At 42.2% G+C, this 12,878-nt stretch overlaps 1 protein-coding gene across 3 annotated transcripts in view; it reads left to right on the top strand.

Annotated features, from left to right (window-relative positions):
• The first annotated feature begins 3,162 nt into the window (after nucleotides 1-3,162).
• Nucleotides 3,163-12,878, top strand: part of Frmpd4 (FERM and PDZ domain containing 4) — a 623,066-nt gene continuing 613,350 nt past the window's right edge. For 2 of the 3 annotated variants that reach the window (XM_076562913.1, XM_006973176.4), the window contains exon 1: nucleotides 3,163-3,311. In XM_076562913.1, coding sequence (XP_076419028.1) covers nucleotides 3,271-3,311 — 41 coding nt within the window. In that variant the 5' untranslated portion in view covers nucleotides 3,163-3,270. The remainder of the gene's footprint in view (nucleotides 3,312-12,878) is intronic. The other variant, XM_006973177.4, reaches the window with a different exon arrangement.

Below are 12,878 nucleotides of genomic sequence, written 5' to 3'. Positions count from 1 at the left end.
TAGTTGAGGGTGAATTTGAATCCCAAATTTTCTTGCCTCCATCATCTAAGTGAGTTCTGGAGTTCCAGTCATGTACCACTACGCCTGGTTTATTCTGTGCTGACAATAGAAAACAGGGCCTTTTGCATTCTAGGCAAGCACTCTACCAACTGAGCTATATCCTCAGCCCAGGACACACCTTTTCAGAGCACATTCTCCAAAAGCATTGTTTGATTTTTCCCTTATCCCATCATAGAATTGGTCTACTGCCAATAGATGTTAAGCTGATCATCTGCTACCAGATGTTAGAACACAGATGAAGGGAAGATGTCGGTCTCCACTTTGTTAGGGGCAGTGTTAGAAGTGCCAAAGAGGGGAAAAACTGGAGAATGTGAGAGGGTCTTTACCACCATCATTAGTAATCCAAGAAGACAGAGGGTGTAAGGGGAAGGACAGTGGCTTGGAGATGTATAAACATCAGCCATGTGGTCACAGAGGCAACAGTACTTGCCTGGGATGTGTGACTTTGACTGTAAATTTAAGGAGCATGTCGTTCATTCAACATTATTTACTAAGGTCTTTCTATATCTAGGTAACTGTTGTAGGCATTGGGATCTAGCAGTGAAAACCAAACCCAAACAAAACCAAAGAGAGATTTTTGTCCTTGTGCAGCATTCATGCCAGTGGAAGATTCAGAAAGCACAAATGATAAAAAATAAATTATATAATATGCCAGCAGGTGATAAGTGCTATAGCAACAGGAAAAACAAATAAAACATAAAACAATGACAAGCTGATGGGTACCTGGAGTCCAGGTTTCTGTGGAAGTAGTATTCATGTAAAGAGTTGTCAGCATGAAAAGCCAACCATACAAATATTTGATGGAAGAATATTCTAGGCTCAGAGAGTAACCAATGCAAAGGGGAGTAACTTAGGATAAAAGCCTAAGGTTGGAAGGTAAGTTGGGGGAATAGCAAGGAGGCCAGTGTTGCTAGAACCAGGTGAGTTGGTGGGAGGAGGGGAGAGGGGAGAGAGAAGTTCTGGAACATAGAGGGTCCCCCAGTATTTAGAGATTTGTTTGTCCTTGTTGGACAGATTTTGGCTTAAAGAATAGAGAACTCCTGTGCAGTTCAGATATGTAACCTTTTCTGACCCATGGTGTTTTAGGTGATTTCTTTTTGTTTTGTTTTTGTGGGGTTTTGTGTGTGTGTGTGTGTGTGTGTGTGTGTGTGTGTGTGTGTGTGTGTGTGTGTTTCTAATCTGTGTCTGAGAATAGACTGGCATAAAAAGAAAGTATTTCTCTGTTTTCAGCATGTTGCCTCTTAGGACAGAGTTAGTATGAGACTCAAATGCACAAATGCCTTAAAAATTATAAAGCACCCCCAAACTATAATTATTTCATGCAAACAATAGGGTGTTCAAAAGCCAATGTCTTCCTTGCCTCCTGGGCTCCAGAAGTAACAGAATTTACATTAAACTAGACTGCCTATAAGAAGCTAAAGGAAAATTGCCCTGCCTATTCAAAAGAAAATCTGTAATTTATGCCCAAGTTTTATTTCATCAAGATTGTGCAGATTGCTACTGATTTTATGTTTAATTTGGAAAGAAATGCCTTAAAAATAACATGGAAGTACTGGGTCTGAATACTGAAGACTTTAAATATAACAGCAGAAGCAGAAGTCTGGGAAGTTTAAACCTATTTCCTCTTCCTTAATCCCTGGGAGAGAGAGAGACACACTGGCTAGCTGGAGCCTCCAAGCCAGAGCCTCCAATCTTTCGCAGGAGGCATTGGCTCTTTGCGGTGGCCCTGTCGCCAGGTGAAAGCTGTCTGCCGGTGGGAGTACGCACCCTAGTGAGGCCAGCTGACCTTCACAGACTCTGGGGAGAAACTGTGAAGGGTCTGGGAGAAGACTTCTTCAGACTCCAAGAGAAAAGACGAAAAAAGGGGAGCCCTGAAAGAAGCCCGAGCCTCCAAGAAAGATAGCAGTGAGTTAAGGAACAGGCGTGATTATCCAAGGTAATTATGTAAAAGAGAAGCAAGCCTAGGAGTTCTAAATGGCTGCAACTTGGAGTTTACTCTGTCTAAGGTGAGTGTTCAGTGTCCGTGTTCGTGTTCGTGTTTCTTGGCCAAGGTTTCTCTCCCCCTCCCCTTTCCGGCTTTTGCCCACCCTCAATTTGAAAAGGCAGCTTGCTCCGCCCGCCAGACCCCACTTGCAACCCTTCTCTTCCCAGTCATCCTCAGCCCCTCCTAATTAGCCCTGTACCCCGCCCCCACCCCAGCTCCTGGGACCCTGAGTTCTCTTCTCCTCTAGTAAGGAGCAGCTGTGTTTATCCCCGCACCCCGCAAATGCACCCTGTGCTTATTTCACCGACGCTGCCGCGGTGCTGCTGTCCAAAGAACACACCTTTCCAGCCAGCCCAGCAGCCACGTCTCGCTCCAGTGGTTCAGGGAACGCAGAGGGAACTCTTGAGCTCTTCAAATCGAACCCACTCCACTGGGCATCTCCCTTCCCTTCCCCTTGACAAACGATCCCGTCTTGATCATCCTCGCTCCTTTCCGATCCCTAGTTCTGTTTACGGAAGCCTAGGGCCGCCTGCGGTTGTACTGTTCTCCCTACGTTTTTTGGAGACTGGAGGTGGTGTTTTACGGTCCTGCAGCACGCTAAGGACTGTTGGAACAGATCTGAAGGATCTGGAGGCTCCGGGAGCGGGTGACAGGAGAGTGCCCCCTCCCCCTGGGCGGGTGGGGGTAGGGAAAAGAGAAAGGGACTAGGCTTGGGGAAGGAGGCAGGGAGGCAGCTGCAGTGCTGTGAGGGGTGCGTGCGCGTGTGCCAAGCTTGCCCGCCGCCTCCTGGTTCAGTCTGCGATCTTCAGTGCGTGGGACACAGGGCTCCCGGGGCTGGGAAGCAGGAGCGGCGCCCCTCGCCCTGGCCTCTGGTCCTCTGGGCGCCTAGCGGTCTTCAGGGCCAGAGCTCTTGGGGCGGGGCGCAGGACCAGGGCCGCGCTCTCCGCCCCGCTGCTTGCGCCCAGCCTGGCTCCCTCTCCATTGAGTTTTCCCGAAGCGGGCGCCCATCAATGGTCCTGCTTGGGGATGCACACGCAGCTCACGGCCGGAGGGGGGTAGCAGCCACCGCCTCCAGGTACCGGCCCTCCTGGGTCTCTGCCAACACCCGCTGCTGCCGCTCAAGCCCCAGGCGCACTGAGGTCCTGGCTATGGGGCTGCTGAGACTGCTTTTGCTGGCGTGAAAAGGGGCAACGAGCCGCCAGGCTCTGGGATCCCCAGCTACCTGCATGGATGTCTTCAGCTTTGTGAAGATTGCAAAGCTTTCCAGGTAGGGACCGCGCGTGTTTTCTTTGCACCTAGGGCCACCGCGTAAACTTGGTGCTTTATTTTTCTGGGGGCTGGAAAGAGCAAAAGCTTAAAAGAGCAGCCTGGCTTAAGGTAGGACCCAAACCAGAGGACCAGAGGTTGCTACCTTCAACTTATTTCTCCCTTTCTCATGGGGCTTTATAGGCAAAAGCATAAAGCAAACACACACACACACACACACACACACACACACACACACACACACACACACACGATATTCAGGGCAGCTTGTTGTTTTCCCTTAGGAAAAGCCCCAGTGGAGCTTAGGGGTCACACTGTATGTTAAGGGCCAAAAGAAGATGGTTGTAATCGATTTTCCTAGGGAAAGCCCAAAGTACTTGGAGCTTGGGTACTTGCTTTCCCAGCAGCAAGCACCCAAAGTGTCCCCCCTTTTCCCACCTCTAAAATAGACCTCCATGCTCTGGAAAAGTCAGTTTGAAGGTTGACCCGGATGTCTCCAGCAGCGACCCAGATGGCAAAGTCATGGAGGTAGAAGAGAAAAGCTTTCAGCCATTCTTTGAGTAACTGTGGGAATCTAAAGCCTTAAAGATGTAGAAATGTGCTTCTAAGTAGCTGTTATGATTGAAACTGAAGACAAATCATAGAATCGGGCGATTTTGCCAGCCGAGCTGATGGGAGAGTAGTAAGGAAGGTTGCCTCGTTGGGGCCACCGAAGTAGTATCTGGTCTGAATATTCTTCTACCTCCTGCCCTGATGTCCTCCAAAGGCTTCACTGAACCCAACAAGTCATGTCTTGTGCTTGGGGCAGTAACTGAGAGAGCTGGGTAGGAGAGGTGTTGGAAAACCATGCCTTCCCACTTCCTTGCGAGTCTGGGGCAGAGGTAGCCCTCTGCCCTGGAGGACTGGGGAAGTAACCCCTAGGAGATAGGCATTTAAAAAAATTCATTATGGAGAGGCTACATTTTCCTCCCTTTTTTTTTCTGATAAGAGCAAAATGTGTTGATTGTATAAAGCAAGAATGAAGAACCTCAAAACCCTGAGGTAGAAAAATACGTTGACTTCGATTTGCCCATCCCTGTTTGAGGCACTCACAGCCCTTTGGTTTGGATATTGCCAAAACCCACAGCTCTTTGTTTTCCCTGCCCATCCCCATATGCCCTCAACCATATGGGTCAATCTTCATGTCAGGTATAGACTTCACAAGGGAAAGGATTCCCAATCAACTTACTCTGGATAGATAGGAGATTCTGGGATGCTAGTGAAATATATATCTCAGAGCTGCCCATGAGAGGTCCCTGCACAGGAGAGGACAGATGTGTGAAGTAGTCAATGGCTGTAATATAGCAAATTATTTGTTTTCATGTTGATATTTAAAGGATCATGGCTTCACACCACTGTCCTATTAACTTCCTGTATGATTCTGTCTATGGCTGGATAATAGACAACTATCAAATAAGAGCTAAGGGCCAGTTCTGGAATGATGTGGTGCCCTCTGTATGATAGACGGAAATGAGACTCGGGGAGAGAAAAGTTCAGTTGAGAGTGTAGGTTAAAGTAACAGAATTTTGGATGGCCTCATGCTAAAACCAGCAGGATTCACAAAACATCTAGAGACTCCATGTAGTCCTTAAACTTTGGATCCCTGGGGAAGTCCGTATTATATATCAATGAAAAGATGTATTATATCTATTTTTGCTAGGTTCTAATGTATCTTTGTGGTTTCCACAAGTCAGAGGTTTTATAAAAATCCAGGCCAGTCTGTGTGTGTGTGTGTGTGTGTGTGTGTGTGTGTGTGTGTGTGTGTGTGTGTGTGTGTACAGGCGCAGGGATTAGAATCTTTTTTAAAAGAAGAGTTTAAAATGCAGGAAGTGAGTATGAATTTTACTTTCTGTCCTTATGTCATCCACTGGAATGTTTGTTCTAAAGGGAGAGAGTGCTTATGCTCTGAACCAATGTGCCCACTGAGAAACCTTACAGCCTACTGGAGTGCCTCTTTTGCTCAGTTTGAGCTCCAGGATGGCCCTCAAACTGGAACAGGGATGGCTTTAAGGGGTCTGCAGCTGTTTGCTTCTGCCCTTGAAAGAAGATGTGTGTGTGTGTGTGTGTGTGTGTGTGTGTGTGTGTTTTAAACACTGTTAGAAAAATGAAGTATAAAAGTGCTTACACGGCAGGATTTCCCTGATTTCAGAGTGAATAATCTTCCTAAAGGATTTAACTTTGATCAGTGTGGTGCCTTGAATGCTTCACATTCTCCTGACTTACAGGCAAATACACACAGTCACCCTAGGTTTGGTTCTTAGCCTTGTCTTGGTTCTTAGGAACTTCAGTTTTGAAATGTTGATTCAGAAAGCAGCTGCTGTAACTGATATTTGCCAAGTGTCCGATCTGTGAGTAAAAACAGTGGTCATTAAAGAGCATTCTGAGAGAATATTAATCTATGCTGGAATCAATAAGCCAAGTGCTTTGGCTTTCTGAGATCCTACATTTAACTATTCATCTACTGACTTGGTGCCTTTTTATTCACATGAAAAGTCAGAGTTCTAATTACCCCTCAAGAAACCAGTACCACCTTATCATTGTCATTTAAAACCAATACTGCCAAGCTAGATTAGTTAGCAAGTAGTGGTGACCCTTTAAGCCATCTGTGTGAGTTATGGCCCTTGATTGTATTCATTGTGTGTGGCACACTGTGTCATGGTTCTGTCCGAAGATGTTTTCGTATTCTAATTTTCTGGTTATTAAACAGCCTGATAGTTTACATGCAGTTTTTACTTTACTGTTTCCTTGGTAACAGTTATATATCATTTTTCCATCCTTGTAGATGAGAGCATTACAGATGATTGCTTTATAACCCAGTAATAGTATAAAAATAGGCCTATATTTTTATTGTTACTGCTCTTAGTGTTGACTGTTTCATTTGTAAAGCAGATGCACTCTCTCAAATGTTTATAGAAGAACACAGTTCAGTAGAAAAACATACGATTACTATGCTTTTGCCTGAGGGAGGTGAGTTGATACCTCGAATTCATAGGGGTTTTATTAATCTGAGCAATGAATTCATGAATTGAGTGGTAAACTTCATTTCTATTTGATGGTGAGGTCACAAGTATTGATGTGAAGATTCTTGCCATATTCTTCATTATGGCAGTAAGAAAATTCATAGCAAGCTATATTGTATATTTTTAAATTGTTTCATGAATTATTTTACTTTGCCATTGTTATTATTTTGGTATATAGCAGTGACTAAAATGTGTGATACCAAAGTGCTAATTCTGTTGCAAATATCTTAACTTTTGAAGAAGAGTGAAATGCTTTCATTTATAGTTTGATTTTGATAGAAAACTTACTTAGATACAATGAAGTTTGTTTTGTTCTTCCTTTACATTATCCAGAATTAATCACTTCCTGGGGAAGAGGGAAGTTAAAGGAGGCAGAAGAGTAGAGGCTTCTAGGCTCCTTTATTTTTCCCCAAGTAATTTTGGCAATGGCACTGCTAATGGTGAGCTCTGGAGACTAGCAGTGAAAGACCCTGAAGACTCTGGATTTGAATTTTATTAAAGATGCTGCTTGCTTGTCTTCTGAGTCCTTTCTGGTTCTGCTGACTTCTATGGCTGTCAGGAGGCAAAATGATGAAGAGTTTCATAACAGAACTAGATTCCTGTTTTAGGAATATTTAACTTTGGTTTCCCAGGGGCTGCTAGTGTGCACTGAATGAGTCTAGTCACTCAGCTTTAGGGAGAAGGCACCTAGCTCATGCTCCCTGCCATTTCAATGCCCTCTTCTCTCTCTCTCTCTCTCTCTCTCTCTCTCTCTCTCTCTCTCTCTCTCTCTCTCTCTCTCTCTCTCTCTCTCCCTCTCTGTCTCTCTCTCCCCCTCTCCCATATAGACTGTAGTGATGATGAAACTTGTACTTTAAAAACTAGTCCTAGAAATTTTTACTTTCTGCTTATAGCTCTTGCAGCCAGCTGGTCATTCTCTCCCTTTTATACAGACACACAGAGGCATACAGATAACAACACACACACACACACACACACACACACACACACACACACGCTCGGTTTGACATAGTAGTTTAGCATTATTAGTGGATAAGCCAAGGATCCACATGCTTTTTCTTTTATTTATTTATTTATTTATTTATTTATTTATTTATTTATTTATTTATTTATTTATTTATTTATTTTTACTGTGCTGGGGATGGAATGTAAGACTCTGTACATGCTCCTACTGAACAATATTTCTAGCCTCTAGAAATACATTATCTTTACAGAACCATGTTGAAAACATTGATTTCTTCTCTTAACATAGTAGAAAAATTGAGGTTTTAAAAAAGATTGTTGAAATATACATGTAGTCCTGGAATTCACCATCCTCATATATCATTAAGTACTTTTTTGTTGTTTGTTTCTTTTTGTAACAGGGTCTCACTGTGTAGCTCTGGCTGCCCTGGAACTTGCTATGTAGATCAGGCTGGTCTGGAACTCAGAGACCTACCTCCCTTTGCCTCCTGAATGCTGGGATGAAAGGCATTCAACACATTCTCTGCTTCTATCTTTTTGTTTTTATTAGGGGAGGGCATGTAGTTAAAGCTGTTCTCAAACTCATTATGTAGCTGAGGATGACACTGGAACTTCTGATACTCTTGCCTCCTCTTCCCAATGCTGAGATTACAGGGATAAAATACCACACCTGATTTATGTGGTACTGGGAATCGAACTAAGGACTTCATGGAAGTTTTTCAAGTATTGTCCCAACTGAGCTCAATCCCTAACCCTGTGAGATGATCTGGAACCTTATCATATCAAAGAGAGAATTATGAGAAGGTTAAACCAGCAGGATAGAAAAATATGATTTAAATGCCAAATCTGGCTTGCTATTATGGGACAGTCTGGGAACTAAGAATAAACTTATTATTTTTAAATGGTTTAACAGAACAAAAGAAACAATATGAAATTAAAATTCTGGTGTCCATAAATAAAGTTTTATTGGAACACAGCCATGCTCATTTATTTTATAGTGTCTATGCCTGAATTTTCTGTACAACAGCAAAGTTGAAAACATGCCATAGAAATGCTGTTTCCCAAAGTCTAAAATGTTTACTGTCTCTTACAGAAAACTTTACTTTTTTCTTCCTTCCTTGCTTTCCTTCTTTTTCTTTTCTTTTTTAAATGTCTTATTTGTTCTTTGAAAATTTCATTCAGTGAATTTTGACTATATGCATCCTTTCACCCAGCCCCTCCTGGATACACCTCTCCTTTCCTACCCACCCAACTCTGTGTGCTTTCCACCCCCACCAATCAAGTCCAATATGTGCTGCCCATATGTCCATGGATGTATGACCTCCTACTGGAGCATCTTTGACCTACTGATGACAACACTCTTAAAGAAAACTGACTCTTCCATTGTCAGCAGCTAAGGACAGCACATAGATCTTGGGCTGAGATTTAATCTGGCTTGAGGTTGTATGGGGCTTGTATATGCTATCACAATAGATATGTGTTATATGTATAGCTGCCCTGTTGTATCTGGAAAAAACTGTTTCCTTGTAGTCTTCTACCACCTCTGGCTCTCACAGTGGTCTGTCCCCTCTTCCACAATGATCCCTGAACTGTGGGAGAGCTGAGAAATCTGTAGGCTCTTATTCTCTGTACTTGGGTCACTTGTGGGCTTTGTATTGATCACCATCTAGGGCAAATAGAAGTCTCTCTGATGAGGGTTGAGTGATGCATCTATCTGTGGGTATAGTGATATATCATTAAGAGTCAGTTTAATACTTATGTCCATTGAGGAAAACAAAACAAAACAAAACAAAACAAAACAAAACAAAACAAAACAAAACACGACCAGTTGGTTCTATCCTAGGGCCTGTGACAACCTACCTGGCCACAGAGAGAGTCTTATATAACTCAAGCTGGACTTATACTCTCAATTCTCTTGCCTCTACCTCCAAAGTGCTGGAAACACAGGGATACACAATTACACCCAGCTCTAGTAGTTTTTCTTTCTTTGTCACTGTCTGGACATATGTAAACACATGTGCTCACACACCAGATAGAAAGTTAAGTATTCAAATTCACTGACATATATTCACAATTAATCTAAACTTTATTTTTATTAAAACTTAAGATGTTCAATATTTTAGCTGTTCGAACTTGGCTCTCATAAGTGATCATAGTTCTCCCACAGGTTGTACCTGGGAACATTAATCATGTAGATTCTTTGGTCACTCGACTTTCCTGTTTTCTTTGGACTGGTGAATTACTCTGCAGAGTATTGCTGGCCTTTCAGAGGCTTTAAACTTATAGTTCAACTTGGATGAAAAATGAGTGGCAATAATTCTGGGAAAACCTCCCCCAGCATGTGCCAGGTGATGGAGTGAACGGGAGAATGCTAGGATTTCCTTACAGTACTCTTGAGCCATCTGATCCTAATGGCAAGTGACCTTCATTAATCTGTTTCCAAAGGAAACACGAGATAAGTAGATTTTGTTGTATGCAGAAGAATCCAGGTAAGCTGGATCAACGTGGAATTGAGCCGAACTTCACTTTTGTAGAATCTCACACACAGAGAGCCTTAGAGTGAAAAACCTTTTTTATACCACTTTGTTTAGCTCACTTCTTTAGTAATTAGGGTCATTATGCACTTAGGCTCGGGGAGTTATCTTGAAGAAATCTAAGCCTTGGTTTTAGATAACAAAGTTAACATTCCCAATTTTTTCCTAGCAAAGAGAAAAGAATTTCCTGACTGAACTGTGGCATTTTCAAGTACAGCTTACATATTTGGCATGTGGCAAATACTCTATACTAAATAAGAAGTGAATGAGGTTGTATATAATTCAGTCTAGTTCAATTTGCAAATCAGTGGTCATATATGCTTAACTAAAAAATGACTACAATTGGTATTTCTTGAATGTTAACAAGTGCAAATATTGAAGTGTTAAAAATAAATGGCCTGAGGTCTGGAGAGATAGCTCAATAGTTAAGAATAGTGGCTGGGTTCAATTCTCAGCACCCACATGGTGGCTCACAACTAGCGTTAGGGGATCTAACACCCTCTTCTGGCCTCTGCAGGTACCAGACATGCACATGATATGTATAACTAATCCTAGAAGCCACCCCCTACTAAACACTCTTGTACTAGGGTCAAGAGTGGTAGAGTGGACGATGCACTGCATAACAGAAAAGCATTCAACTCAAGGAACCCTTGTGAAACCAGCATAGTGAGACATGTGACCGAAGGTAGAATAGCTAGAGATGCTCAAAATCAACTTGGTCGTGATACATACAAGTTGAATGTAGACAGACATACATTCAGGCAAAACACTTGCACATATAAAAATACGTAAGTAAATAAATCTTTAAAATAAAATAAAATAAATGACTTTGATCTCAGAGAACAAACTTTTACTTTTTTCCCTCGGTATGGTCAACAAGTAAAATATCATCAACTTGGGCCTAGTAGAAACTTGAGCTTTGCTGCTATCATCTCCATGACCAAAGTTATAATTGAATTAAAATTAATTTTTCTAGGTGTCTATTGTAGGAAAAATGGTTTGAAGAAGGAAATTAATCTCCCTATAATGACCATTTAGTGCAGGGTTGTGGTTTTTATTTGGGTTATTTTTTATATGTCCTTAAATTTTATGACATCTGCTTAGTTGAAAATAAAACATGATTATCTGACAGATATACTCAAAATTAGTGTTGAAATTTGCCCAGTGAATATAAGATTGCACACAGCAGTATATTTAGTTGGCACAGTTGTTCACTTCATGAGAACTCACAGCCAAGTTGATTTTGAGCGTCTCTATCAGTTCTACCTTGGGTCACATGTCTCACTATGCTGGTTTCACAAGGGTTCCTTGAGTTGAATGCTTTTCTGTTATGCAGTGCATGGTCGACTCTACCACTCTTGACCCTGGTACAGGAGTGATTAGTAGGGGGCAGCTTCTAGTAGTTTGTTCCAAACCAGTCACATGTACAAATAATTGTGGCTCAGGGCAATGCCCTCATCTCTGGAACAGGGCCCAAGTTGACAAACAAGAGACCACTTAATTTGTTTACCATGACTTTTTGTTACTTATTATACATTGACTATCCATTTTCATAAGCAGAGTGTCACTGAATCTCAGCCTGACCCACTACCCACTGACTGTGTTATTTATAGCCACTTTTAGGGGTGTCCCAAAGTTGAGGCAGAGACCATGAGGCTTTTAAGGCCCACAATATTTATGAGATTTACCTGCCCTTTCCACAAGTGTGATATTTGACTGTCCTTCCTTGATCTTTCCCTACTCAGTGTGTCAGTTCCCTTTAGGGCTAGAGCCATGTGCTTGGTGTAATCTCTTTGACTAAGGAGAAGGAGCATCAGCACCTTCCCTGAATCAGTCTTGCCAGGCCTCTCTACAGGTCTTCGGCTCTTAACACTATGCAAGTGGTCCTGACAGGGTATGGAAGTTCTACTCATACAGCCATTGGGGGAACCTGGAAGACACAAGCTTTCTAATCCTCAATGTAGGATTCCATATAGTTGATAGACTGGGGGATGTATAAAAGACAGGGTAGAAGGATTTGAAGGGTTTTGGTCTGTATTAAAGTCTTTCACCCTTCTATGCATTTTCAAATATCCAGAGCTCTAGACACATCTAATTATGTGGAAGGCTGTGGAATTTCATTTAGTTGTATATCCTGTCATTCCTAGACATGCTGGTCCCTTCCTTTTTCATAATACTATTTTTTTTGAAAGGGGGTCTCATGTATCCAAGACTGGCCGCAAACTCACTTCATAGCAGAAGATGACCTTGAATTTCTTTTCTTCCTGCCTAGACTGCCTGGGTGCTAGAATTGCAGGCATGAGTCACTATACCTAGCTTATGCCAACCTAGAGATATAACTCAGGATTTCATGTATTATAGACGAACATTCTACCAACTGAATGAGCTACATCCCAGCCTCTTCATAACACTTACTATGTGGTAGGTTGCATTTTTTTCCTAATTTTTTTATCATTGTGATAGGATCATAGGATGTAACCCTGCCTGGCCCAGAACTTACTATGTAGATTATGCTGGCTTAAAAGTCACAGAGATCTACCTACCTCTGTCTCCTGAGTTCTGGGATTAAAGGTATGGGCCATCATGCTTGGCTCTTAAACGTCTTGAACCTCTCCTGAATTTAAGCCTTTTTATGTGGCATTGCAGTTCCTTCCACTAGAGTTGGGGTATAGTTCCTGCTGCATTGCATTGGGTTTGGTCCAGTGACTTTCTTTGGTCAATGGAACATGGGTAGGGGCCATAAAAAGTCCATTTTAATAGAAGAAAGCTTTTATTATATGTTTCTTTTAAAACTGTTTATCTATTATTATTGTATGTGTATGGTATATGTGTGTCACTGCATGTGTATGGAGGTCATAGGACAGCTTTGTGGCTTTTATTCTCTCCTTTCACATTTATATCGGTTCTGGGCATCAAACTCAGGTCACCACATGTTGTGGTTTGAATGAGAATGACCCCCATATGGTCATATATTCAAATATTTGATCCCCAGTTGGTAAACTATTTGTGAAA

This window comes from Peromyscus maniculatus, chromosome X (genome assembly GCF_049852395.1).
Source record: "Peromyscus maniculatus bairdii isolate BWxNUB_F1_BW_parent chromosome X, HU_Pman_BW_mat_3.1, whole genome shotgun sequence".
NCBI lineage: Eukaryota > Metazoa > Chordata > Mammalia > Rodentia > Cricetidae > Peromyscus > Peromyscus maniculatus.
This window is presented reverse-complemented; position numbering and strand designations above follow the sequence as displayed.